Source organism: Hyaena hyaena, unplaced genomic scaffold (genome assembly GCF_003009895.1).
Source record: "Hyaena hyaena isolate Hyena2069 unplaced genomic scaffold, ASM300989v1 scaffold_1367, whole genome shotgun sequence".
In the NCBI taxonomy this organism is placed as follows: Eukaryota; Metazoa; Chordata; class Mammalia; order Carnivora; family Hyaenidae; genus Hyaena; species Hyaena hyaena.
The window spans coordinates 21,091-48,992 of NW_024082002.1; the positions used below are offsets into that span (position 1 = coordinate 21,091).

Below are 27,902 nucleotides of genomic sequence, written 5' to 3' on the forward strand. Positions count from 1 at the left end.
GGCCTCTGTGGCATATAAATGACAAAATTAAGAAAAAAGGACATACTACTTAAAGTAACTTTCTTGGCTCCTCAAATAGCGGTAAGGAGGGAAAAAAGAGTCTGTGGCTAGGGGACATGTCAGGCGACGGCACCTTCAGGCACCACAGTGGGTGACCAGAGCGGGAGCAGCGGTTGGGAATCTGCCCACCTGGGGCACCTGGAGTGCGCCGTGGGGCAACTAGGAGACACGGTATTCTGAGCTGCTCAAGATTCAGAAACCAAGGTCACATGAACTTCCGGAGCCTGCCTGCTCGCCCCGGGCCTGGCCTGGCTTCGCTGGGAGTGGTCCGCGCGCCTGACGTCTGGAGAGGGGGGCCAGCGCGCAGGGAAGGGCGAAGGCGGAGGGAAGGCAGGCAGTGAGCGCGTACTCTCGGGGCTCCGGCTCGGATCTGCCCGCATCTCTGCAGGGATCAAATCAGTGGAACAGAGTGGCATCTCTCAGGGATGATGACACATTTCCACGTAAGTTCTGTTCATGTAGGAATCGGTGGCGCAAGGACGGGAGCCCTGCCGCCAGCCGGACGCGGGGAGTCCATGCGGGGGTCCCCTCTGGGATGAGGACCCTTCCCACAGATGCAGAGGCATCCCTTCCTCATGGGAGCGGCTGTCACTCCAGCCAGAGCTTACCCTGTGACCAGGGTCCTGTCCTCCCGGCCAGCATCGCCTCTCCACCACGGGATGACGCAAGTCCTCTGTGACAGAAGCCTCGGGGAAATTGAGAAGCACCCAGGTGAGGTTCCTTTATAGATGTTTCAAGTTACCACAGGAAAAGGTCCTGGGATTTAAGGCTACGTTATTTCCTGGTTCTACTGTGTTTCACCGCCTGGCGTCTTCAGTTCAGGAGGGGCCAGAATCCCCGTGTACGTCACTGGCATTTATATAAATAACCTAAAAAGACTGCACTGACTTTTCCCCCCTTGTGAAAATCTGTAGCGCCCATCCCAAACCTCACCTGCAGAAGAGTCTAGCAGTCCTTCTCTGTGCTACCCTGTCAGTGCTCTCCATGCTCAAGGCCAGGCTGGGAAGCTGTCAGGTGCCCCTTAAAAGAGATACTTGATAATCAGACTCAAAGGGCCCCTTTCACCGCTCACCCACACTGACTTCCGGCTCGCACGTCGTCCTGCCTGCCAGGGGCGTCACGTGCATGGTCACCTGCTTCTGGAGTCTGGGGTCCAAGGAAAAGCAAGTAAAATGACTTTTATGCAGCTGTTTAATTTCCACACTCTGGTGAGGAAATAAATTGAAAAAATAAATCCCAGAGCCTGTGAGAACCCAGCTTACAAAACGTTATGGAAATTATATTCTGTGTATAGCAGCTCATCTGTGAGGCCCGTAGGAGGAGCCACAGGAAGACTCCGCAGCTAAAGGAGGGGTAATGACACCCACCCCCTTGTTCTTTCCGGCGGGCACGTTAGTAGTGTGCCAGGTCCCTAACCCCCGGCCACGACATTATAGCCTCTGAGCCACAGGGCCATGGCAGTAGAATTTTATAAAGTTTCTGAAGTGACTCCACGATGCAATGACGTCTAAATAACACTGGTTTCGGGTACAGAAGACGATCTTCGTAAGTTGTGATGAACTCCTGGAACGTTAAAACCAGAAGAGTGAGTAACAGGAAGTTTAATGTTTGCACTGACATAAGCTGGTATTACTGATGAATTATTAGTTTAAGAATGCTTTACAATTATTTTTATTACGAACTGTTAATCAACTTAAATGCATTAGAACAAGAACGTAATAGGTCCCCAGCCGAGTCACTGAAGCACAAACGCTTTCTATTGGCAAAACATGCATAAGTACACACACTCTAGATGCAACACAGCCAAATGCTGGCGTGCAGCAGCCCTGTTCAAGAGCACGCTGTGAACACAGAAAAGTGGAATATAAAATTCCAAACCTTCGAAACCGTCCACTCCAAATCCCCCATTCATAGAGCAAAGTGAAGCTTAAAACAGTCGAATTTTCCATGGTCACAGAGTTGCTTGAAAACAATTGGATTACTTCAGCCCAGTGTATGGGCTGTTCCATAGTGTGACCATGAAAAGTTAAAATCTTTTAGGCGGTTTTTCACTCGGAGTCTTCAGCACTTAATGAAAGAAAGACCAGAGTACATGTCTGCTACGTCCGTGATGTTCGCACCAAGGGTCAGATGCCAGGGTGCAGCCTCTGGTGTTTGTTGAGAGCAGAGCGGTACCTGAAGGCTTTCCCGCAGTCGCTACACCCAAAGGGCTTCTCTCCCGAGTGGACCCTCTGATGCTGGGTGAGGTACGTGCTCTGGCTAAAGGTCTTCCTGCACTCGTTACAGTTGTAGGGTTTCTCCCCCGAATGTGTGTTCTGGTGTTCTGTCAGGTGCGTGCTGCGGCTGAAGGCTTTGTCGCACTCGTTGCACTTATAGGGCTTCTCTCCCGTGTGAATGCGCTGGTGCTGAGTCAGGTGAGAGCTCTGGCTGAAAGCCTTTTCACATTTATTACACTGGTAGGGTTTTTCTTCTGTGTGAGTCTTTTGATGCTGCGCGAGAGAGGAACAGTGCCGGAAGGCTTTGCCACACTCCGTGCACTCGTAAGGCTTCGCTCCCGTGTGAATCCGCTTGTGTTGCGTGAGGTGTATGTTCTGGTTGAAGGCTCTCCCGCACTCGTTGCACTTGTAAGGTCTTTCTCCGGTGTGTATCTTCCTGTGCTGAATCAGGGAGGAGCCGTAACTGAAGGTTTTCCCACATTCGTGACACTGATAGGGCTTCTCACCGGTGTGAATTCTCTCGTGTTTAGCAAGAGACGAACTCCGGATAAAAGCTTTCCCACATTCCTTACATTCGTAAGCTTTCTCCTGGCTGTGCGTCTTCTGATGTTGGTTCAGGTTGGAGAGATAACTGAAAGCCTTTCCACACTCATTGCATTCAAAGGGCTTTTCCCTGGTGTGAATTCTCCGATGCTGGGTCAGGGACGAGCAGTAACTGAAGGCCTTCCCACATTCATTGCATTTGTACGGTTTCTCTCCGGTATGAATTTTCAGATGTTGAGCAAGAGAGGACCAGTAACTGAAGGACTTTCCGCACTCGGCGCAGTCATACGGCTTCTCCCCGGTGTGCGTTTTCTGATGCTGAGTGAGGTTCGAGTGCTGACTGAAGGCTTTCCCACATTCGTTGCATTCATAGGGTTTTTCACCAGTATGAATCATATGGTGGCGAATAAATGTCGAGGGCCCATTGAAGGCCTTCCCGCATTCATTACATTTATAGGTCTTCTCTCCAGTGTGGATTTTTTGATGCTGAGTCAGGTGTGTGCTCCTGGTGAAGGTTTTGTCGCATTCGTCACATTTAAAAGGTTTTTCTCCCGTGTGGATTTTCTGATGTTCCATAAAGTGGCCTCTCTGACTAAAAGCTTTTCCACACTCATTGCAGGTGTACGGCTTCTCCCCAGTGTGAATTCTCTGGTGCTGCACAAGATGGGTCCTCTGACTGAAGGCTTTCCCGCACTCGTCGCACTTGTAGGGTTTCTCTCCAGTGTGGATTCTCTGGTGTTGAGTAAGAGATGGACCCTCAATGAAGCCTTTCCCACACTGATCACATTTGTAGGGTTTGTCTCCAGTGTGAATTCTTTGATGGTTGATCAGGTTTTCACTCCGGCTGAAGGCTTTTTCACATTCGTTGCATTTGTAAGGCTTCTCCCCGGTGTGCGTCCTCTGATGGCGGATGAGAGCTGAACAATAGCTGAACGCTTTCCCACATTCGTTGCACTTACAAGACTTCTCTTTTCTGACCGGGTTTATATTCTGTTTGGCACTCGGCTTAGTGGTGGCCTCTGCTGCAGATGTTTGTGTCCCCAGGTTTGAGCTCACGCTGTTGCTTCTGTCAGAGTCCTTACCTACAGGGCTTCTCTCCCAAGTGGGTACTGTCTTTTCAGTTATTTTTATTTCTCTTGGCGGTGCCTGCTGCTGTGCCTGACGCTTCCCCAGACCGCCTTCGTACCCCCAGAGTTCTGACAAGTCAGAACAGCAAGGGTCCTCCCTTCTGTGGTTTTCCTCCGCTGCCCCCTGACACGGCTGCTCTTCAGAAATGTCTGGCTCGGGGACCGCGCAGCTATTTTCCGGTCTGGTGTCCCGATCTGAAAGAAAAAGAAAATGCCTATATTCTGTAAACAGAAGGGGGCAAGATAACTGCTGTGGTGGGAATGACCTAATGAAGCTAAAAATAAGGCCCTTGGGAAGTCCTGAGGATTTTCAAGTGCAGTCCTATTATTTGAGGAGAACGTTGGAAAGAGCTAAGGGTAATGATAAAATATGAAAGTGGCGAGAGAATGTCAAATTCAATGTCACAAATCATCTCTAAGAGCCGGTAAGGAAACTCCATTTGAAGTCACAGTACATTAAGAACAGAACAGACCACAGAGCTGGCCAAGAGGAGACATGGATGGGCTAGCGGGGGCGGTCTGAACTGGGATTCCTTGCCAGTGAACAGCAAACCAAAAATCTACAAACCAAGAGTCCCAGTAAGGACAGACAGGGAAGACCTGGTAAGAGCACGGTTTTTAGCCTGGAACATGATCTGCTCCACCTCTGCTAGAAACAGGAAGTTTTAAACAGGAAACATTTCAAGGGAGGCAGATAAGTTCAATTCAAGGCATTTTGAGAATGAGCATGAGCAGTGAGGGACTAGACTGTAGTGGTGTTTGTGGGGGTGGAAGATGTCAAATTTGAATAACCCAGAAGCTCAAGTAACGGACAGGAAAGCTCGGCTCCGGGGAAAGCGAGAGCACAGAGAGCAACACGAATGTTTCGGGGGAAGGGCCAAAGGGACCATAAGGAAAGCGGAATGTGTAAGAATACACGGCGCAGTTTATCAGCAAAAGGACGACAGAAGCAGCGACAGGCGCACAAGCAGGAAGCAGGGTGCTGCCCAAGACACAGGCAGGGTCGTCAGTGCTGGTAGATTCAGGGAAGACAAAAAGCTGTGTTTAAAACCTATTTCTCTGGTTCCTTTGAGAACAGGCGGCCGCGGCAGGTCCCCCAAGAACCCCGCGCTGCCGGCCTCGTCACGGTCATCATCACCGTCCCTGCCAGCACACGCTGTGAGGCCGAGCCCCAGAGCGGCTCCCATCCCCAGCGCCCTGGGGAACGGCGCAGCAGACTCCTGACACGGTGTGTCCCCGGCAGGGACAAGGAGGTCCCTGTGACCCAGCTTTGGGGAATGGCCAAGGTTCCACATACGAAATGGCTATGTTTTCCTTAACAGAACGGTACCTAGAAAGATCTATGGACAACAGATGCCCACAAGGAAGAATTTCCCTGTGAGGCAGACAGAGACCACGGCGTCTGATGCTGTTCAAAGGGGAGAGGGTACGGGATGGCTCATGTCCAGCCCTAGAGTTCCAGAAGACCACGACCGATGTTCCCCCACATTGTCACATCTGTGTAGTAACCAACAGAATTACCACAATATCAGCGGTGGAGCAAGCATGGAAGATTGAAGAAAGTTCCAGAAGGCCAGACTGAACAGCACCATTCCTACTGCAGAAAGGCACCGTGGAGAAGCACTCACAGGCACAGCCAGGCAGGCTGCCCCAGACAAGGAGACCAGAGAGCGACCAGATCGCAGCTGTGGAACAAGATTCTTTTTTTTTTTTTTCATTCTTAAAGAGACTTTTTTATTATAGAATTTCTCTTTCACTCGTGACATGCAATGAGCTAACAGAAATTCATTAATGAAACAAAGTGAGGAAAAAAAAACATGTACGCTTATTAATTAATAACAGAAATCACACCTTGCCCAAGAAGGGATGCTGACCATGTTCTCCCAAAGCAGAGGGGAGACTTGTGCGAGGGCTATGATGCCATCAATTTGGTCCCCTTCTTGGATTTAACTCTTCCAGATGTTGGGATGGAGCAGGAGGAAGGCAGGGAACGCACACCCAGTGTGGAACAAGATTCTGCAGAGGACAGGTCACCAAGACAGCCCAGAGAAGACGGCAGACAGAGGGTAAGGAAAGCAGTACAATGTCCTGGCCCGGGCGCCACATCAGTGTAGGTACCGTTACCACTTCCAGTCACCTGTGTAGTTCTGTGAAGTAAACTGTTTTCACAGAGAGAAAAACGGTCAGGTCCGCAGCTAAGAGGAGGTCTGCGCTGAGGAGGGCGGGGCTGACGGCCAGCACACCAGACTGCCACATTCCAGGAACAAGAGTAAACCAAAGCATGGAGCCAAGTATTTCGAGTGACTGTCCTCTGCCTATGGACCAGGTCCCTGGAACCATCCACATGAGCTATGCAACATCACGTGTCTAGTACTATTTTTACCTAAATAAATCTTCCTGGTAATGACTAAAGCAATTGGTGAAAAGTCTAGGATTATTCAGTATGTATTTAAATATTTTAAAGTTGCTTTTTATCTGCTCAAGTTGGGATTTTTCAAAACTTCATTTTTAATTTGTAGTAAAACTTGAAAATTTGTTTTTTCCAAAAGTTAAAGTGTAAGCATGACTTAATAAAAGTTCTTTAGTTTTTAAACCACTTTTCTAAACTGTGTTCCATGAAACCATCTTTTTTAAAAATTTATTTTGAGAGAGAATGCATGCAGGTGAGGGGCTGAGAGAATCCCAAGCAGGCTTCAAAATGTCAGCAGAGAGCCTTAAGTGGGGATCAAACTCACAAAGCATGAGATCATTCCAAAAGTCAGCCATTCAATGGACTGAGCCACGTGAGAGAAAGATTTGATCGGTGCAGTATGGAAACAGTTCATGGTTGGGAGAGTGAGGGTGTGAGGAAGAATGGTGTAAAGTCCTAATGCCCAACTAAATATTTATAAAATCACAGGAAACCTGCTAAAATTTTAGATGCTCCAACACCTGCCGAATCTGAGTACTTTTTGTCTCCCCTTAAAAAAACTCCTACCCCCACCTCACTGACTCTGGAGATCTGTCCCTTACCTAGTGTGACTAAGTCTGTATGTTTCCAGGGTCAGCTCATTGAGGAGGTCTCTCTGTGCAGCTGGGAATTCACGGTTTACAAGAAAGTTATTCCCAATTTCAAGGACAGTCTGAATCGTAGGATTGGAGGCTGCGGATACATACTCACTTGTGCAGAGCTTGGCCGGGAAGGCAATGAGGCAGGCTGGAGGGGGGCCGAGAGGATGAACAGTGTTGAGTAAAGTATTCAGAAATTTAGGTACTATTTCTGTTTGAAGGTCCTAGTGATAGAGCCTGTAGATCCAAAAGGAAAAAAACAACCCTGTAGGGCTGAAAAGTAAGGTGATAATTAAGAGACCAGAGTCCCAAAGGAGGCGGGAAAAGATGGAATCCAGAGTCCAAGTCAAGAGGTTGCCTTCAGAACAAGGCAGGAGGGATGCCTCCTGGGAGAGGAACAGATGTTGAAGGTCCAGTGTTCTCACAAAGCCCAAGAGCCCAGATGGAATCTCGTTTCACCACTGTTCTATCTAGACTTGGGCCATGAGGCCCTCCTACCAGGCTAATGGCTACAAGTGATGATGCTCTTCCACCATGTGCCCGCTACTTACCCCCACTGGCAGCTCCTGGCACGCCGGACTCCACCACCCATGGCTCCGTCCCTTGCTCTAACTGGGAAATCACATCAGGTTTGGAGACTTGGAGTCCTGCTCACGAGGGGAAAGAAAGGCGCAGTGAGAGCTCCGTGGGACAAATCCAATGGCTCAGAATAGCACATAAAGCCTCAGCGGTACAAAACCAAATGTGGTTTAACTTGAAAACGGATGTGGGTTCAGAAAAATTACTAGTTCGTACTTCTACTTGTTAGGAGAGTAAAAACCTTTTCAAAATCTTTCAAAATTTAGGAATCTTTGGTTCCTTAACTTCATTAGAGGCAAAAACCCACCAAAGCATGAGAGCCCCCTCCTACACACCCACAGACACTAACTCAGAGAAACCCTTACCTATAGAGACGAGGTGTGTGTAATTCTCCAGCGTCACATCCCTGAACAAATCTCTCTGTACAGGGTCCAGCTGTTTCCATTCCTCCTGGGTAAAATCCACTGTCACATCCTTGAAGGTCACGGATTCCTGAAACACCAAACATATTTCTCCTCAGCCGTAATGCATTTACCTAGGAAAGTGGTGGAGTTGACAGTATTGACTTAAGGAAGGCGATATAGGTATGGGCTCTCTGCAAAAGGCCTGTGATATTTCTTTGTGAAATGAATATAGAAACAGTACCTCATTCATAGGCTTACTGAGATCTAAATAGGAAATGCTGACCATGACATGCTTAGTTTAGGGTCTGGCATACGATTAGTGGTAAGTCAGTGTTGGCCATTGTTGTACTGAATCGTCATCATCATCATCTCCATGTTCTAAGATCTATCAAATGTTAATAATACACTCACTAACATAAATGTTTTGCTACTTACAGTGTTCAAGAATAGCCAAAAACGTTTCTGAAAGAATTTGGGGAGGAGACTTCCCTACCACATTTCAAAGTATACCACAAGGTACACTAAAACATACCAAAAGATTAAGATAAATTAAAAGAGTGGCTGAGTAAGGAATAAAACTCAATGTAGCAAAGTAGTCCAAACACGGACCCAGGGTCGTAAGAACTGAATATATGGATTAAGCAACCATCAAATTAGTTTGAAAAAGCTGAATTAGTCACTAAAGGGTGTCATAACAAATGACTGTCTAGAGAAAAAAATTAAAGTGAGTTTCTTCGTGGCACACAAATATTTCTCTTGGGAGTCAAAATTCAATTTTAAAGAAAAAGCAAAAATAAAATAGAATGAGAGTTTATAACCTTGAAATGTAGAAAGGAAAAATCCTAAGACAGACTGACACATATCACACCTAAATATGTAAGACTTCTCAAACCGTAAAAAAAAGGGCAATATTCTGAGGTCGCACAAATGGCAAAAAAAGATGAACCCACAGCAACAAAAATAGCCAACAACCCAAACAAGCATTCACCCAAGATGGCCGGGAAACGACGGCCCAGGCCACGAAAAACAGTGGTAGGAGGAGCACTCAGCCCGGCTCACGTGCAGCGCGGCAGGGACCCTGCGAGCTAGCTCCGGGGCCAGGTGACTAGGTCCGTCACAACTTTAAATGCACGTATCAGTGAATCCAGTGTTACTGCTTGTAGGAATTTATTGTCCAGAAACACCTCAGATGCAAAGTCATATGCCCAAGTCCCCTCGCAACACCGTGGAGGGAAAAAAGCAAACTTCAGTGCCCGTGAATAGGGCAGTGATTACAGAATTTATGGCGTATCCACACCAACACACTTCATGCGGATATTTTGAAACGAAGTAGCTCTATATGTGCTAATAAGGAAATTATGTGTGACACGAAGGTCAGTATATATATGGCCTGATCCTGGTTTTATTTTTATGAATAGGAAGGTGATATGAAAATGACCAAGGAAAACCTGAAAGAAGGCACGAGCGAATAAATCAGTGGGACTGTGTGATAGGACTTGGAGGCAGTGTGGGGACTTCCTCCTCTTTCTTTCTTCTGTAGTTCAAACCGGGTGAGTTACTTTTGCTTTAAAGTTGATCAGTCAACTGAGATTTCTACTTCTAACCACAGCAGAGCAACTGGCCGGCCTCTCCCTGTGCAGGCAGCCACACGCCCCAAACTGTGTCTGAAACAAACGCACTTGCACTTGAACGGCAGGCAGGCAGCCAGGACGGAGAGAGGGGAGACGGTAACACGAGCCCCACAACCCCCTCGCTTCCTGCCTGGAGCGGGAGGCAGAGCCCTTAGCCCACAGGGGTCTCCTTGAGACCAAGCTGGCGGCCCTGGACGGCACGAGGAGGAACTTCGAAGCGGTGGCGTAAGCACAATCTTCACGGGCAGCTACTGCGGTGACAGAGCCAGAGTGGAGAGGAGACATGCACGCTCCGCTCCCACACAGTTCCAGCACATTCCAGGAGCTAGGCAAGTCGTCCTGCCAGGACAGAGTAACAGCAGCAGGTCTGGACTGTTCGATCCTTGCTAAGCTACAGGGACCCTTGAATTTGCTCTCGAATACTTGGAAGTCACCGACGGGCGGTGTTACTGTGTGCCTGCGCGCCGTTCCAGACCTGTCCGCACCTGAAGACACACACCCACAGCGCCTGCCTTGGGGTCTGCGCCACAGCTGCTCAGCAGCAGCTCAGGACTCCAGCAGGCTCCCCGGGTCCCCAGCAGAGACGCGTCTTACCTGTCTGTGCACCAGAGCAGCAAAGGGAGTGCCTCTGCGTGACCATCACATGGGGGACCTGGAAGCCTGTAGCTGATGTCTCTGGATTCTACTTGTGATCCGTATCCTTTGTTGTAATAATCTTTAGCCCTACGTCTTGCTGCCGAGTTGGGTGAGTCATTCAGGCAAATCACTGAGTTAAAGGGTGGTCATGGGCCCCCCGAAAAATGGTCCCAGAGTAAGGCTACACTAGATCAGCCTTAAGAAAGCCTATGGTTCAAAAACAAACCGCAAGGGGAGCCTGGGTGGCTCCCTTGGTTAGGTTTAAGCATCTGACTCTGGCTCAGGTCATGATATCCCGGTTCGTGGGTTGAAGCCCCACATCGGGCTCTGTGCTGACAGCTTAGAGCCCGGAGCCTGCTTAGGATTCTGTGTCTCCCTCTCTCTCTATCTGCCCCTCCCCTGCTCATGCTTGGTTTCAGAGATAAACAAACAAAAAAACTTAAGATCAAGCTGTGGTCCAGATGAGATTAACAACTGGACTTACATTCCTGCATGAAATAACCAAAACATTCCAGACAAAACATGTGAAGCAACAGTTTCCAAGACAGTGAATCTCCTACAACAAAGGACAGACATCCCTCAGAATCAGAGAGCTGTGAGGTGAGCCATCCAGCTGCTCCCGCTTCCGGCCTTCAGAGTCCATGGGACAGAACTGACCGTGAACAACAGAGAAGCCAGGAGACCCGGAGAGGCTCCCGCACTAGCTTCCAGCAAGTACTCGTCCGTGCGTGAAAGAAACCACCAGAGGCAGGGAGAGAATCACCCGGTACCGGTGTTCAAAATGGGCTGGAAATAGTCTCCATTCCCATCATCAAACTGGAAAATTCCATAGTTCATTAGACACTGGGTAAAATAGGAAGGTCAGGCCTCGAGACTGGGAATAAGTGACCTTAGGCTGTACACTGTTCTGGTTCCCCTAACAGACCTCAAAAGCAAGATCCGAGAGAAACACTGTTTCAGGTACCTTAACTACACCCCAGAATAAGGCGCAAGGATATTTTATAGGAACACAAAAGTATGCAGAACCCAGTGAAGTTAAATCAGAGATGGAAATCTGAGATCAGCAGGTATGCAGAGAAGCAGGAAAACACAGCCTATAATGAGGAAAATAATTAGTTAAAGCCAACCCAGAACACAGATGCTCAAATTAACAGATGACAACATTAAAAATGTTCTGTATGTTCCAAAAGCTAATAGACACATGCGAGACTTTCTTCAAATAGACCTAAATAGAATGTCTAGGGCTAAAAATAAGAATGTTTGGAGATGAAAAACACACTGAATAGCACTGAAGAAGAAGAAAAGTTTAATAAATTAAAAAGCAAGTAGATAGAAAACATCAAAAGTGAAACAGGAAAAAACTTATAAAAAGAGATAGCATCAGGGAGCTCTGGGCAACTTCCAAGTGGCCCATTATGTGTGTAGCTGGAGTCCCTGAAAAAGAAAAAGAGGGGAGAAGAGCAGAAAACACATTTGAAGAAATAATTTTTTTTCTAAGCCACAAAAATTGTAAACCCACAGATGGAAGAAACTGAATAAACTCCAAGTGTAAGAGACACAAATCTACTTTGAGGCACATCTTAATCAAATAGCTCAAACCCGGTGATGGAGAAAATCCTGGAAAATAGGGCATGTAAATAAATACAAAGAAACAAAGACAAAAACCACAGTAGTTTTCTTGTTGGAAGCAGTGCACTCAGGAGAAAACGGAGCAACAGCAGCGTAGAGAAGACTAAACAGTGTATCGAGGAGAAAAACTGTCAAGTAGAACTGAAGAAAAAGGCAAAATAAAGACTTCCCAGACCTAAAAACTTGAAAGAATTCCTCAGCCGCGACTGCACTCAGAAATCGTAAGCCCTTCACGCAGGAGAAAAAATGATATGAGATGAAAATGAGGGCCTACACCAAGGATTCTCAACCTTGTCATTACTGGTATTTTGGACCAAATCATTCTTTTAAATAATTGGGGGGGGCATTGCAGGCATCAACCCACTGGATGCCAACAGCACTTCCCACCAAGTCAGGAGAACCAAAATGTCTCCTAACATTTCCGAATGTCCTGGGGTCAAAATCACCCTAATTGTGCATCACTGATATACATCATAAAGGATGAAAAACACCAGAAATAGTAATTGCGTTGATAAATATATACAACTTTTACTTACTACTTTTTACAGCTCTTTAAAAGATAATCGCTTAAACAAAAATAACAAGTATTGTGGGGTTTACAACACATTACAAGGAAAACATGTGGATGAGGGCGCGCCTGGGTGGCTCAGTTTGCTAAGCATCTGACTCTTGGTTTTGGCTCAGGTCATGATCTCATGGTTCATGAGTTCGATCCCTGAGTCAGGTTCTGCACTGACAATGTGAAGCCTCCTTGAGGTTCTCTCTCCCTCTCTCTGTGCCCATCCCAGCTCATGCTCTCTCGCTCGCTCTCAAATAAGCATTTTAAAAATCTTAAGACAAAAATAATATTTCTTAATGAACAAATATGTGGCAACGACTAAGTTAAAAGCTGGGGGGAGTGGACTGGAAGTGTACTACTGGAAGGTTCTTACACTACTCCCAAAGGGGAGCATCACCTGGAAGTAAATGGCAGTAAATGTGAACACCCTTAAGCAACAGATAAATAACCAAGGGTTATGGCTAGTTAGCTAGTGACAAAAACACACTGGAATCCTAATCAATTTCCAGAAGAAGGTACAAAGAGAGGAAAAAGGGAACAAGGCAGTACAAATAGGAAACGAAAGCTGGATGACAGACTTAAACAAATCATATCGATAATCACATTAAATGTAAATATATCACATCAGATATAAAATCACATTAAATAGTCTAAACACCCCATTGAAAAGGCAGACTGCCTGACTGGACTGAAAAAAGCAAAACCCAATGAACTACACGTTGCCTATAAGTAACTCACTGAATATAAAGACACAAATAAAAGCAAAAGGACAAAAAAAGATATTACTGTGCCGACACCAATCAAATATGAAAGTTTTGAGGCAAACAAAATTACCAGGCATAAAAAATAAAAAGTTCATTTCTCAGTGATAAATAAGGTCAGGTGATTACGAGGACATAACAATCCCAGATGTTTACGCACCTAATGGCAGTCTCACAATACGTGAAGGAAAAGCTGAAGGAATTGCAAGGAGAGAGAGATAAATCTATATAGTAACAGCCCCAAATTTCAATATTCCCATCACAACATTGGATAAAACAGGTAGACAGAAAATCAGTAAGGATATAAGACACTTGAGGGGCACCTGGGGTTAAGCATCCGACTTTGGCTCAGGTCATGATCCCGCCATCCATGAGTTCAAGCCCCACCTCAGGCTCTGTGCTGACAGCTCAGAGCCTGGAGCCTGCTTTGGATTCTGTGTTATCTCTCTCTCTGCCCCTCTCCTGCTCACACTCTGTCTCTCTCTCAAAAAAAAAAAAAAAAAAAAAACAAAAAAAACACTTGAACAACAATCAACTTGACCTCAATGACGTCTGTGGTACACGAAATAGTAGCCCTCCCAAAGATGTCCACATCCTACTCCTTCAAACCTATGAAATTATGACCTAATAGAAGAGAGACTGCGGACACGATCCTGTTGAAGATTTTCAGATGGGGAAGTTCCCAGATTGCATGAGTGGGCCCCCAGTAATCAAAAGTCCTCCTCATAACAGGGAGGCAAGAAGGTCACAGGCTGAGTGGGAGATGTGAAGATGGAAACAAGTCAGAGTCGTGGAGAGATCTGCAGAGGGAGGAAGGGGACACAAGCCAAAGAATGCAGGCAGTCTCCAGAAGCTGCAAGAAGTAAACAGACTCTGCCCGAGAGCCTTCCAAGGACTGCAGCCCTGCCTGCTGACCTCCGTAACTAAGACAGTCAGGATGTTGTTTTAAGCCAATAAGCTGGTAAAAGGAAACAAATACATTCTTAGAATCCTCTACCCAACAGCTTGAAAAAATACACATTCTTCTCAAGTGCTCACTGCTCATTTACCAACATAGACCATAATGAGGACAAAAGAAGTCTCAGATTCAGAAAGATTCAGTCATACAAAGAATGTTCTCTGGTTGGGTATTTCACGGTCTTTGATTGTGGTGATGGTTTCGTGAGCGCACATGTATGTCAGAACTTACCAAGGCATGTGCTTTAAATATACAAAGTTTATCATCACATCACACCTCAGTAAAACATACAGACACACCAGAGTCTTTGAGTCTGAGCTCAAAGCAGGAAGAATGGGGGTCATTTCTTTGATGATTACATTGTGGGACAGGAAGTAGGGGGAAGTCTATAAGAAAAGGAACCTGATGAAAGGAGGGCTTGAGGTTAATTATACGTGGTGGAATAATGGTTACCTTTTTTTTTCTAAGTTCTCAGTTACTGGTTTTTCCTAAAACATTACCCTGTCCACTTCCTCTTCAGAAACCATTAATGGTTCACAAACGGCCTATAGAATAAAGCCTTCAACATCTCGTCTAGACATTAGAGACCTGTCGTATTTGACTTATTCAACCATTTGTGTACCGTCTGCTCAAGTAAACCAACTCCCACAATTTTTCTGAATCCTATGTAACACCTGTTAATTCTTACTTGTGAACCTTTGCTCAAAATCTTCTCCATGCCTAGGGGTGCCTGGATGGCTCAGCTGGTTAAGCATTCAACTCTTGACTTCCACTTGGATAACGACCTCACGGTTCATGAGTTCAAGCACAGAGCCTGCTTGGGATTATCTGTCTCTCTGCGCCCCTCTTTATCTTACTCTCTCTTTCTCTCAAAATAAACAAACATTTTAAAAAAAATATCCAAATGTCACCCATCCTTTTAGAAGTAGCACAAATCCCATATCCCCTGTGAGACTCTCCTGAGCCCTCCAGACGACACACTTTCTGCATTGTTTATTTTCATGGTACTCACTTAACCTGTTCTGTCTATTCAAGTTAAAGATCAAGTCAAAACTTGAGCTTCTTTTGCCCTCTCACGGCTGGAACACGACAAGATACGAAGTAAGAGGTTAAGTGGCAAATGTGTCGGTCGAGCTGGAGAAGTAGAGGTCCACAGAAGGCCACGGGGCAGGTGGGAGCCCAGAATGAATTCCCAACATTGCGTTTTAAATGAACATACCCCACAGCGAAAAATCTACAACCCACTCGAAGGACTAACATGGCATTTCAGGCAATTCCAACTTACGTGAAAACTGGCTGACGGGAGGAAAGGATGGCCCCCAGGAAGAAGGCGGGACTCCGAACAGGGCAGCTCTGGGGAAAAAGAAGCCACAATGAATCCCATCCGAATTAGCTGGTCCCTGAAATCTTAAATCCAGATTATCTTTCTGTGTGAAAATAGTAAGGACTATTATGCCATTTCCTCTACTTCTCAGAATCCAAAAAAAAGAAACCAGGTAACTGCTGACTAGGCCCTGGTGCCCTCATCGGTAGACTCAGGAGGTAAAGCGTTACTTCCACAGTTCCGTCCCTAGACTGTATCATTCAGCTCAATCCAGTTCCTTGTTGAGTGAGGCAAAGTGTTTCTGCTGCCTTCTCTGCTACATATATCATCTGAATAAAAAATGATTATTTCCAGGGGCACCTGGGTGGCTCAGTCAGTTGAGTGTCTGACTCTTGTTTTCGGCCAGGTCACGATCTGGTGGTTCAGGAGTTTGAGGCCTGCATGGGGCTCTGCCCTGACAGTGCAGAGCCTGCTTGGGATTCTTTTTCTCCCTCTCTCTCTGTCCCTCTCTTGCTTGCTCTCTCTCTCAGAAATATATAAACATTTTTTTAAAAATTAAAAAAAGTATGATTTCTTCCCAAAAGTCTTCACAGGCCCTTTAAAACTCTACTATTGGGGTGCCTGGGTGGCTTAGTCGGTTAAGCGTCCAACTTTCGCTTAGGTCATGATCTCGCAGTTCGTGGGTTCGAGCCTTGCATCGGGCTCTGTGCTGACTGCCAGCTCAGAGCCTGGAGCCTATTTCGGAGTCTGTATTTCCCTCTCTCTCAGACCCTCCCCTGCTCACGCTGTCTCTCTCTCTCTCTCCTAGAAATAAAAAAAAAAAACAAAAGCCAAAAAAAAAAACCTCTGCTATTAATGAAAATTAAATATCACGATGGCATCTATTAGTCTATCTACCCATCAAACTGTCTAAAAATTAAATAGACACGGTCAGAACTAACCGCTGGCAAGAATACAGAGCACCTGGAAGTTTTGTGCAGTTGCTTGTAAATGTATCGATCACAGAGAAAAACTGATTGGCAGTTATATACGGAAATTAAACATGTCTGTTCTATAATTGAGCAGTTCTACTCATGCGCATACAAGCATGGAAATGAGGGCTTATGACTACCCAAACACTCGTACAGGAGTGTTCATAGCAGGTTTACTGATCATCGCCAAACTGGAAACAACCCAAATGTCTTTCAACAGATGAATGGATAAATAAACCATGATATTTTCATACAATAGAAGATTATTCAATAATATAAAAGAACAAGGTATTGATATACCAAATAAGATGGATGTAATTCATACATACACAGATACACATGTGGGTGTAACTCCTAACGCTGAGCAAAACAAGCAAACATGAAAGGAGACATACTACATAATTCCATTTAAATAGAAAAACAGACCAAGCTGGTCTATGGTAACAGAAGTTAGAACAGTGGTTACTTCTGGAAGGAGCAAAAGAGAAACTTCTGTGAGGCATCAGAAACATCCTGTATTGTAATGCGGTGGTGACTGCGCTGGTATAAACTACCGAAAAATAAATCAAGCGATATACTCTACATTCATGCACTTAATGTATGTAACTGATATGTGAGCATACAAAACGAACTTTGCTCTTGGGGAGGTCTATTCAGAGTAATGGTTAAGAGGGAAGCCCAACTCTCAGAAAGCAGAAGCAATAAAAGAAATGATTTATTATTCTAGACTTAAATTTGATTAGTAAGGGAAAACTGATCTGTAATAGAACTTTTGAGAAAAAAATGTAGATGTGATTTTAAAGTTTTTATTTAAACCTTTTTAATGTTTATTTATTTATCTGAGACAGAGAGCACGTGCACATGCAGGAGGCGGAGAGGGAGACAGAGTCCTGAGTGGGCTCCAGGGTCAGCTGTGAGCACAGAGCCTGACGCGGGGCTTGAACCCATGAACCCTGAGATGGAACCTGAGCTGAAGCTGGATGCTTAACTGACTGAGCCACCCAGGGCCCCCAAGAGTTTTTAACAGAAGGAAATGTCCACGTGCAGCTATGTACCCAAGACTTTAGGAAAACAGAAACAAGAAACACTGCAGGTAAGATACTTTTGATTTCAAGTAACAGAAACCCACAGAACCAAGGACAGTGACACCTGCGGAAACCAAGTGTGTGCCTGGCCCCAGGAAATGCTCAGGAAATGCTATGGGCTTAGGACCATAAAGGACATGAAAAATAATCCTAACTAAACAACTGTGAAAAATCCCAAAAAGAAGAAAAAGCAAATATTTATAATAAAATTATTTTGGCAATAATTCTGAGGAATGTAGATAAGAACACTTATAAAAGATATGATAGGCAGAGAATTGAGAAGAAGGATGATGTCATCAACATGGCAGAGTAAGAGTTTTCTAGCATCTTCCCTCAAAGAACATGGATTCAGACAATCACTCATGGATGGCTCAGAGCGTCTTTGCAGAAGTCCAGGAGTCCAACAGAGAAGCTTCAGCACATCCTGGACTGGACGCCCTGAAGATGCAAGAGGCAGTTTCACTTTATCTGTGTCATACTCCCACCCCCAAGGTGGTAAAGCTCAGGGCCGAGAGAGTCCATCTAGGCCCTTTATGTCTCCTACAGGGAAACCGAGACTGTGTGAGCATTCGGCTTCCCGCCAGTGAGAACCACTTCCTTCTAGCCAGCCAGATACCAAGTGACTGGGGGGCAGGGAGCAGATGGGAGAACAGTAGTGGGTGCTCTCAGAGGGAAACAAAGGACCACAGATCATACAAGCCACTTCATGGACCCTCAGGAAGCCAACCCACTGGGGATGCTTCACCTGCACATCCCCCCATCTAGCCCATGGGCACCCCCAGTGCCCTACATGCCTCCCCCCACACCTCTGACCCTGTGGCTGCCTCCCCGTGGACACTCCTGATGGAGGCGAGAGTGAGACTTTGTAGACAGCTGGTGAGCACACACAGAAAGGCTGGCTTGACCCTGCAGGCCTGGAAGAAAGCACTAAGCCCTGAGCATTCAGCACCACCAAGGAGAGCAAACAGGAGTCTGTCAGCACCCAGCCTGGCTTTGCAGGACTGAAAGAAGGCACAGAATTTTAAGAATTCCCCACCAAGAGGGAATAAGAAGTATGGGGGCAGACATAGCCACAGAAGGTCAGAGAAAGCCTCAGAATCCCTAACAGGGCTGACAGAAGGTATTTTTCCCTTAAAACCAGTAAGTAAAGACAGGAGAAAGTGAATACCTCGTCAAATACAGATGTAACACCAGATTTCAAGAAACACGAAAGATCAAGAAAACAGGACAACACTGAAGGAACACAATTTTCCTGTAACTAACCCCAAACAAATGGAGATTTGTGACTTACATGACAAAAAAAAATCCAAATAATTGTTTTAAAGATGCTCAGTGAGCTAGAAGAAAACACAGAAAAATATTTAAGTTACATTTGGAAAATAATACATAAAATTAGAAGTTTAACAAATAGAAATCATTAGCAAAAAGCAAAGCAAAACAAAACAAATTTTAGAGCCAAAAGAACATAATGAATGATATGGGAAATGCAATGGAAGACACCTACTGCAGACTGGACCACACAGAGGAAAGAACCTGTGAGGTAGAAGACAGGTCATTTGAAATTATCCCATTCAGGGGTACCTGGGAGGCTTCATCAGTTAAGCTTCCCACTTTGGCTCAGGTCATAATCTCGTGCTCTGTAAAGTTTGAGCCCCACATTGGGCTCTGTGCTGACCAGAGCCTGGAGCCTGCTTCAGATTCTGTGTCTCCCTCTCTCTCTGCTCCTCCGCCTCTCCCATCTGTCTCTCTCTCTCTCTCTCAAAAATAAGTAAACATTGAATTTAACCATTTAGAGGAGGGCATAGGAAAAGAAAGAATGCCTATGAGAAACAATCTACACATTACTGGAGTTCAAGAAGAATAAAGGCAAAAAGGAACAGAAAACTTATCTAAAGAAATAATAGCTGGGACGCCTGCGTGGCTCAGTTGGTTAAGTGTCCAACTTTGGCTCAGGTCATGATCTTGCTGCTTGTGGGTTCGAACCCTACGTTGGGCTCTGTGCTGACAGCTCAGAGCCTGGAGCCTGCTTCCAATTCTGTCTCTGCCCCTCCTATGCTTGCACTGTCTCTGTCTCTCAAAAATAATAAATAAATGTTAAAAAATCATCAAATAAATAAATAGTAAAGAAATAACAGCTAAGAATTTCCCATATCTTGGGAGAGATTAGGACCTCCAAGTTCATGAAGCTCACAGTTCGCCAAATAATTTCAACTGAAAAACATCTTCTCTAAAACACATAATGATAAAATTGTCTACAACCAAAGACAAAGAGAAAACTATAAAAGTAGGAAGGGGGGGAAATTGTTCACATTTAAGGAAATCCCAGGTAAGGCTATTGGCAGATTTCTCAGCAAAAAAGTGCAGCCAGCACAGAGTGGGATAATATATTCAATGTGCTGAAAGAAAAAAACTGCAAACCAAGAATACTTTACCCAGCAAAGTTGTGCTTCAGAAATGAAGGAGAGATAAAGACTTTTAAATACAACAAAAGTTGAAGGAGTTCATCACCTCTAGAGTTGTTTTACAGGAAATGCTGAAAGGCATCATTTAAGTTGTAGTGAAAGGATACTAATAACATGAAACATGAAATTACAAAACACACTGGTAAAGTTAAATGTATAGGCAAATTCAGAACACTCTAATACTGTAATATGGCTGTGTTCAACATTTAATTCTTGTCTAAAGGTAGAAGGACAAGAATGTTAACTGTAGCTAAAATCATTTACTAATAGACACCATAAAAAAAATGTAAACTGTGACATCAAAGACATGAAACAGGAAGGGCAGTAAAAAGGTCAAGTTTTTGTATGGAATCAAAGTTTAGTTGGTTATCAGCTAGAAACAGACTGTTTTATCTGTAAGATGTTTTCTGTGAGCCCCAGGATAACCATAAAGCAAAACTTACAGTAAATACATGAAAGTTAAAGAAAAGGAAACCAAAGCGTACCACTATAGAAAATGATCAATTCACAAAGGAGGACAGTAAAAGAGGAAGAAAGGAGCCAGGGAAGTACAAAACAGCCAAAAACAAAAACGAGTAGGGCCATCAGTAGGTCTTCACTTACTAATAATTAAACATAAATGGACTAAATTCTCCAATCTAAAGAAACAGACTGGCTGAATGAACAAAGAAAAATAAGACCCAACTATATATTGCCTTATAAAAGACTCATTTCTATTTTAAAGGCACACTAGGTTCAAAGTAAAGGGATGGAAAAAGATACTCCCTCCAAAAGGAAAGTAAGAGAGAGCAGAGGTAGATCTCAGACAAAATAGACTTAAAGTCACTAACAGTGAAAAGAGATAAAAAGAGCCATTATATACTGACAAAGGGGTCAATTCATCAAGGGAATATAATAATTATAAATACATACTAACATCAAAACTCTTAAATCTGTTAAGTAAATACTAACAAATTTCAGGGGAGAAATAGGCAACAATGCATAATAGTAGAAGACTTAAGTACCCCACTTTCAGCAATAAGTAGCACATCCAGAGAGAAAACTAACAAGGAAACACTGGACTTGAACCTACTCTAGACCAAATGGATCTAAAAGACATATCTAGAACATCCTATCCAATACCACCAGAATACACATTCTTCTTATGGACACAAGGAGCATTCTCCAGGATAGATCATTTAATAAATCACAAATCAAGTCTTGGCAAATTTAAGAAGACTAAAATCATACCCACTATCTACTCCAACAATAACAATATGAAAACTGGAGGTCAAAAACAGGAGGAAATTTGGAAAATTCAAAAATATGTGGACACAGGGGTGCCTGGGTGGCTCAGTCAGTTAAGCATCTGACTCTTGGGTTCAACTCAGGTCATGATCTCATGGTTTTCTGAGTTCGAATCCCACTCGGGCTCTGTGCTGACGGTGAGGAGCCTGCTTGAGACTCTCTTGTCTCCCTCTCTCTCTGCCCCTCTCCCCACTCACACTCTCTCTCTCTCAAAATAAATAATAAACCTAAAAAAAAATATGTGGACACAGAAGAACACATTCCTGAGCACCCAAAAGGGTCAAAGAAGAAATTGAAAGGGAAATCAAAAGCTATCTTGAAACAAATGAAAATGGAAACAAAGTATCAAAACTTACAGGATGTAGCAAAAGCAGTTCTAAGAGGGAATGATACAGTGCTAAATGTCTACATTAAGAAAAAAGAAAGCTCTCAAATAACCTAGCTTTGCACTCAAGGAACTATAAAAAGAACAAACTAAGCCCCAAGTTAGCAAAAGAAAGGAAATAACAAAGATCAGAGCATAAGTAAATGAAATAAACACCAGAAAAATAATAAAAAAGATCAATGAAACTAAGAGTTGGTTTTTTGAAAAAGCAAACAAAATTGAAAAACCTTTAGCTAAACTAAGAAAAATAAAGGAAAAGCTTAAATAAATAGAAAATGAAAGACATTACAATGATACCACAGAAATACAAAGAATCAGAAGAAACTACTATGCCATCAAAATGGATAACCTATATCGGAGCATCTGAGTGGCTCAGTCTGTTGAGCATCTGACTCTTGAATTCAGCTCAGGTCATATGTCACGGTTTGTGAGACTGAGCACCATGTCAGGCTCCAAGTTGACAGTACAGATCCTCTTTGGGATTCTCTCTTCTCCCCCCTCCCCCCCATCCCTGCATACACTCAACTCTTTCTCTGAATAAATAACTTTTTTAAAAATGGATAATCTATAAAAAGTAAATTCTTGGAAACATACAACCTAATAAAACTGAATCACGAAGAAACAGAATATCTGAACAGACCAATGAGGAGTAAGGAGTTTGAATCAGTAATCAATCTCCCCCGCAAACAAAGATAAGCCCAGTAGGAGACTGTTTCACTGGTGAACTCTACCTAATACTTCAGGAAGATTTAATGGCAATACTTTTCAAACTCAACATAACACTATATGTTGTTGTTATCACATAACAACACTCTCATCAGTGATGAAAGGTTTGAAGATTTCCCTTTATCATAAGGGACAAGAGAAGGGTGCCCACTCTCACTCTCACCTTTTATATTTAGCATAATACTAGAAGTCCTGATCAAAGTAATTGGAAAACAAAAAGAAATAAAAGGCATCTATATCAGAAAGAAAGAAGTAAAATTATGTTTGCAGACGACATGATATTATATAGAGAAAAGCCTAAAGACTCTACCAAAAACACTTAGAACTAATCAACAAATTCAGTAAAGTTGCAGGATATAAAATCAACATACAAAAATCAGTGGTGTTGCTATACACTAACAAGCAAGTATCAAAAAAAAAAAAAAAAGGGAAAACAATCCCATTTAGAATAGCATCAAAAACAAAAAAATAACATAGGAGGAAATTTAACCAAGTAGGTGAAAGATTTCTACTCTGAAAACTACAAAATATTGATGGAAAAAAAAAATCACCCAAAACACAAATAAATAGAAAGGTATCCCATGTTCATGGATCAGAAGAATTTCTATTGTTAAAATGTCCATAATACCCAAAGCTATCAATAGATTCAGTGTAATCTCTATCAAAATTCCAATGGTATTTTTCACAGAAATAGAAAAAACAATCCTAAAATCCATATGGAACGCCAAAAGACCTCAAAAAGGCAAAGCAATCCTGAAAAAGAAGAACACAATAGGATGCAACACACTTTCTGATTTCAAACTATGTTACAAACCTATAGCAATGAAAACAATATGGTGCTAGCATAAAAACAGACACAAACTAATGGAACAGAATTGAGAGCCCAGAAGTAAACCTTCTTATGTTTCACCATTACTATTTGACAAGGGAACCAAGAATACTCAATGGGGAAAGAATGGTGGAAGAATGGTCTCTTCAAAAAAAATGGTGGTAATTAGATGATCACATGTAGAAGAAGGAAAATGAACCCCTGTCATATACCAACCATGAAAATTAACCTGAAATAGACCATAGACTTAAACAAAATCTAAAACCATAAAAATCCTAGAAGAAAACCTAGGAAGGAAAGCTCCTGGACATTGGTCTTGGCAATGACCTTTTCAACATGACACCAAAAGTACAAGCAACACAAGCAAACATAAACTATGGCAAACTAAAAAATTTCTGCAAAGAAAAGCAAAGGAAATCATCAATAAAATGAAAAGGCAACCTATGGAGTGAGAGAAAATATTTGCACACCATGTATTCGATAGGGGTTAATATCAAATATATATAAGGAACTCATACAACTCGACAGCATAAAAACAAGTAATCCAATTTAAAACTGGGCAGAGGACCTGAATAAATGTTTTTCCAAAGAAGATACACAAATGGCCAGCAAGTACATTGAAAAGTTCTCAACATCATTAAGTATCAAGGAAATGCAAATCCAAACCAAGTGAGATATCACCTCATGGCTGTTAGAATATTATCAAAAAGACAAAAGATAACAAGTGTTGGTGGATGTGGAGAAAAGGAACCTTTGTGTACTATTAATGGGAATGTAAATTGGTATAGCCACTATAGAAATATATATATCATGTTTTCTTTATCCATTCATCTGTTGATGGACACTTAGGTTGTTTCCATGTCCTGACTATTGTGATTAACACTACAATAAATATGGGGCTGTAGATACTTCTCCAAGATAATGATTTTATTTTCTTTGTTTTTTTTTTTTTTTTTTTTTTTTTTTTTTTTTTTTTTTTTTTTTTTTTTTAATGCTTTATTTATTTCTAGGAGAGAGAGAGAGAGAGACAGCGTGAGCAGGGGAGGGTCAGAGAGAGGGAGTCACAGACTGAAGCAGGCTCCAGGCTCTGAGCTGGCAGTCAGCACAGAGCCTGACGCGGGGCTCGAACCCATGAACCGCGAGATCATGACCCAAGCGAAAGTCGGACGCTTAACCGACTAAGCCACCCAGGCGCCCCTGATTTTATTTTCTTTGGATATGTACCCAGAAGTGGGATTGCTGGATCATTTGGAAGTTCTATTTTTAATTTCTTGAGTAACCTATGTATTGTTTTCTATAGCGATTATATCAATTTACAGTTCTATCAACAGTGGTGATATGCCTGTATATACATATACACACACAATGGAATACTATTCAGCCATAAAAATGATGGAAATCCTGCCATTTGCAATATCATGGATGGGCCTTGAGAACATTAGCTAAGTGAAATAAGAAAAAGAAAGACAAATACTGCATGATCTCACTTATGTGTAGAATCTAGAAAAGCTAAACACATAAAGACAGTAGAATGGTGGTTTCCAGGGGCTGAGAGGTGGAGGAAACGGGGAGATGCTGGGCAAAGAGTACAAACTTCCAGGTATAAGATAAGCAAGGTCTGGGGATCTATGTACAGCATGGGGATCTGTGTACAGCATGGTGACTGTTGTTAACAATATTGTATTATATACTTGAAAGTTGCTGAGAGAGTAAATTAAAAAAAAAATTTGTCTTTATTTTGAGAGACAGAGAGCAGGGGAAGGGCTGAGAGAGGGAGACACAGAATCTGAAGCAGGCTCCAGGCTCTAAGCTGTCAGCACAGAGCCTGATGTGGGGCTCGAACCACAGACTGTGAGATCATGACCTGCGCTAAAATCGGACACTTAACCAACTGAGCCACCCAGGCGCCCCTGAGAGAGTAAATTTTCAAAGTTGTCACTGCACACACACACACACACACACAGAAGGCAAGTATGTGGAGTGACAGATGTGATAACTAACCTTACTGAAGTCATCACTCCCAATATACAGGTATATCAAATCATCACAATGGACAACTTAAACCTACACAATGTTATAAGTCAAGTATATCTAAATACAGCTGGAAAAAACTTTTTCTCAGAAACATTTTGTAGTTTTAAGTGTACAGACCTTACACATATTAGTTAGATGTACTCCTGTTTCATATTTTTAATTTATTTTAATGCTCATTTAGTTATTTTGAGGTAGAGAGAGAATCCCAGGCAGGCTCCATGTTGTCAGTGTAGAGCCAGACGCAGGACTCAGTCTCACAAACCATGAGATCATGACCTGAGCCAAAATCAAGAGTTAGATGCTTAACCAACTGAGCCACCCAGGCACCCCTCTCATATCATATTTTTGATGCTATTGTTATTTTTATGATAACCTACAACTGTTCTTTGATAATGTAAAAAATAGTTGATTTTTAAAATTAACCTTTTTGAGATAATTTTAGATAGATATGCACTTGTAAGAAACAGAAGAGATTCTTTGCAGTCCTAAAAAAAGAATTGACAGTATAAGAAAATAATACAAGCAATGTTAAGACTTCTAATGATATTAAGTTCAAAAAAGAACTGTCCAAACCTGACTGCAGAGCCACACGTAAACAATGCAAAGACAATGACAATGCAGAGGAAAGTCTATAGTGACAGGTTACAGGGCTCTGCCCTTACTCTGAACCTTTTCAAGGACATGAAGGAAGAAACAGAAGGAATAGTCATTAAATATGGCAATGAGATAAAGATGGAAAGGACAGTTAAAACACTGAATAAACTGGGGGCACCTGGCTGGTTCATTGGGTAGAGCCTGTGAACCTTGATCTCAAGGTCATGAGTTCAATGTGTGGAGCCTACTTACAACAAATAAATGTAAAAACAAAAACAAAAAATCACTGAACAGATGAAGATTCATAATTATTCTGACAAGCTGGAACACTTGGCCAAAAAACTAAACAATCGTATATGTGAAGTCCTGATATTAAGGATAAAAAACAAGTCTCTTACACAGGATGGCATAAATCTACTTCCCTACAGTTTTTGTAAGAGAGATCTAGGGCTTATGGCATAATATCGCCGATTTTTTTTTCAAAGTAAATATAATTTTGGTGCCGAACAGCAGAAATATAATCCAAACTTAAAGTAGTCCTTTTAGGTATTCTTCAAAGCATTTGTTAAGAACTATGTTTAATTTTAGGCAATGCATTTTAAGAAGCATCCTCTCCTGCGGGAGCGTCGACAAGGCCCAGATGTGTCCTATAAGATCCATCAAAGGAACTGGGGCGGTTTTGCTTAGAAAAGAATCTGCGAGTAGGAGTTGTACCGGCTGAAATTACATTCCGGAGGGCAGTACTGTGAATGAGAGAGCAAGTCTCTGGCTTTCGGAGACTAAGAACTACGACCCAACAGAAGTTACAGGGATAGGCATTTCTGCCTCATATGAGGAACTAAAACAAAGAGCCAACAAGGGAACAGTTAGCACCCAAAATGCAGTTTAATGCCACACTTCGCATAGGCTTGACAGACGGCCGTCTGTCAGGGATACTTTAATTCTTGCATTGAAGGAATGATTACCAAGATTTTTTCCGACTGCAAGATTACCGTTCTAATAGTTAAGAAACAGAAGTCACCTGCGGATCACAGACACTCTGAGTCACCTCTCCTCATTCCCACTCCCGAAGCCGGAGACTTCACTCTTCCGCAAGTCTCTCCATGTAAGAATCTCTCCCCATGATGTAATGCAGTTTTTCCCTCTCCCTAAGATACGGTTCCCCGCTTCCACCCCTACGATTTCTGTCAAGTAGTCGATCTCCCAGTCCTGACTGCACTCCTGCCTCCCCCAGCGCGGGGTCCCCTCTCGCGCCCCCGCTACCTTCCATCTCAGGAGCGCATCCCGTTCCTCCGCAGCCTGGACACCAGGGTTTCCCACGCAGCGTCCTTCCAGCTGCGGACCTCGGTCGGGGGGGCCTCGGGAGTCTGCGCCGGCTGAGCCCTTACACGGGCGAAGCGAGGCAGCCCTAAAAGACACAGCCCCGAGGTCAGCAGCCTGCGTCACAACTGCACAGAGTTTTGCACAGTGGCTAAGAGATCCCTGGGGGGGAAAAAAGTGTGCGCCGAGAGCCACAGGCGCACCCGCTGAACAAAAAGAGAGTGGAGTCGAGTACGCTGGTTCGGCCCCAGATTCAAAACCCCTTGGTGCCCACCCCGCAGCCTGGCCAGAGGCGCCCCCGGACCCGGCCCGTTACCTCCGTGCACACCTGCGGGCTCACACCCCGGCTCGCGAACGGGAAGGCACACCTGTTGCGGGCTGGAAACGCTGGAAGCTGGACCAGCGGGGCGGGGCCGCCCCCGGCCCTTCCTCCCAGGCCGGAACAAAAGAACAAAGCCCTCCGAGGGATCAGGGCGGAACCGCCCCGCGCCGAAGCAGGCGAGGGGCGCCCCCTCCGAGGACTCCCCAGCTCCCTCCTTCAGAGGCCGCTTCCAGCGGGGCGAGGACGATGACGTCACGTGGCCGCAAGGCTGGCGGTTGCCATGGTGATACCTGGGCTTCCCTCCCTCCAGGGCGCTCCCCACTCTCCGATCGCGCGTCCGGAAGCGCCGGGACCAGCACCAGACCGAGCGAAGGGAGCCGAAGAGGGTGCGCTTCCCCGGCGCCAACCTCTG

At 44.0% G+C, this 27,902-nt stretch overlaps 1 protein-coding gene across 4 annotated transcripts; it reads right to left on the reverse strand.

Annotated features, from left to right (window-relative positions):
* Positions 1-1,233: 1,233 nt before the first annotated feature.
* On the reverse strand, positions 1,234-27,902 carry ZNF184 (zinc finger protein 184). 4 transcript variants are annotated; one of them, XM_039223559.1, is made up of 6 exons: positions 27,781-27,902; positions 27,112-27,256; positions 15,410-15,504; positions 7,939-8,065; positions 7,546-7,641; positions 1,234-4,141 (listed from the first exon to the last, which is right to left on the reverse strand). In XM_039223559.1, the coding sequence occupies exons 2-6, from the start codon at positions 27,116-27,118 to the stop codon at positions 2,187-2,189; spliced, it is 2,280 nt and encodes a 759-aa protein (XP_039079490.1). In that variant the 5' UTR covers positions 27,119-27,256; positions 27,781-27,902; the 3' UTR covers positions 1,234-2,186. The 4 variants fall into 4 exon arrangements, with proteins under 4 accessions (XP_039079490.1, XP_039079489.1, XP_039079491.1 ...); XM_039223558.1 differs by having other exon boundaries at positions 27,537-27,902; XM_039223560.1 differs by having other exon boundaries at positions 15,437-15,504; positions 27,497-27,902.

Excerpts from the sequence above, each read along its gene's own strand:
- ZNF184 (XM_039223559.1), bottom strand. Across the intron at positions 7,642-7,938 it reads CACACACCTCGTCTCTATAG|GACTCCAAGTCTCCAAACCT; the intron begins GTAAGGGTTTCT and ends CCTCGTGAGCAG. Across the intron at positions 4,142-7,545 it reads GCCAGGAGCTGCCAGTGGGG|ATCGGGACACCAGACCGGAA; the intron begins GTAAGTAGCGGG and ends TTTTTCTTTCAG.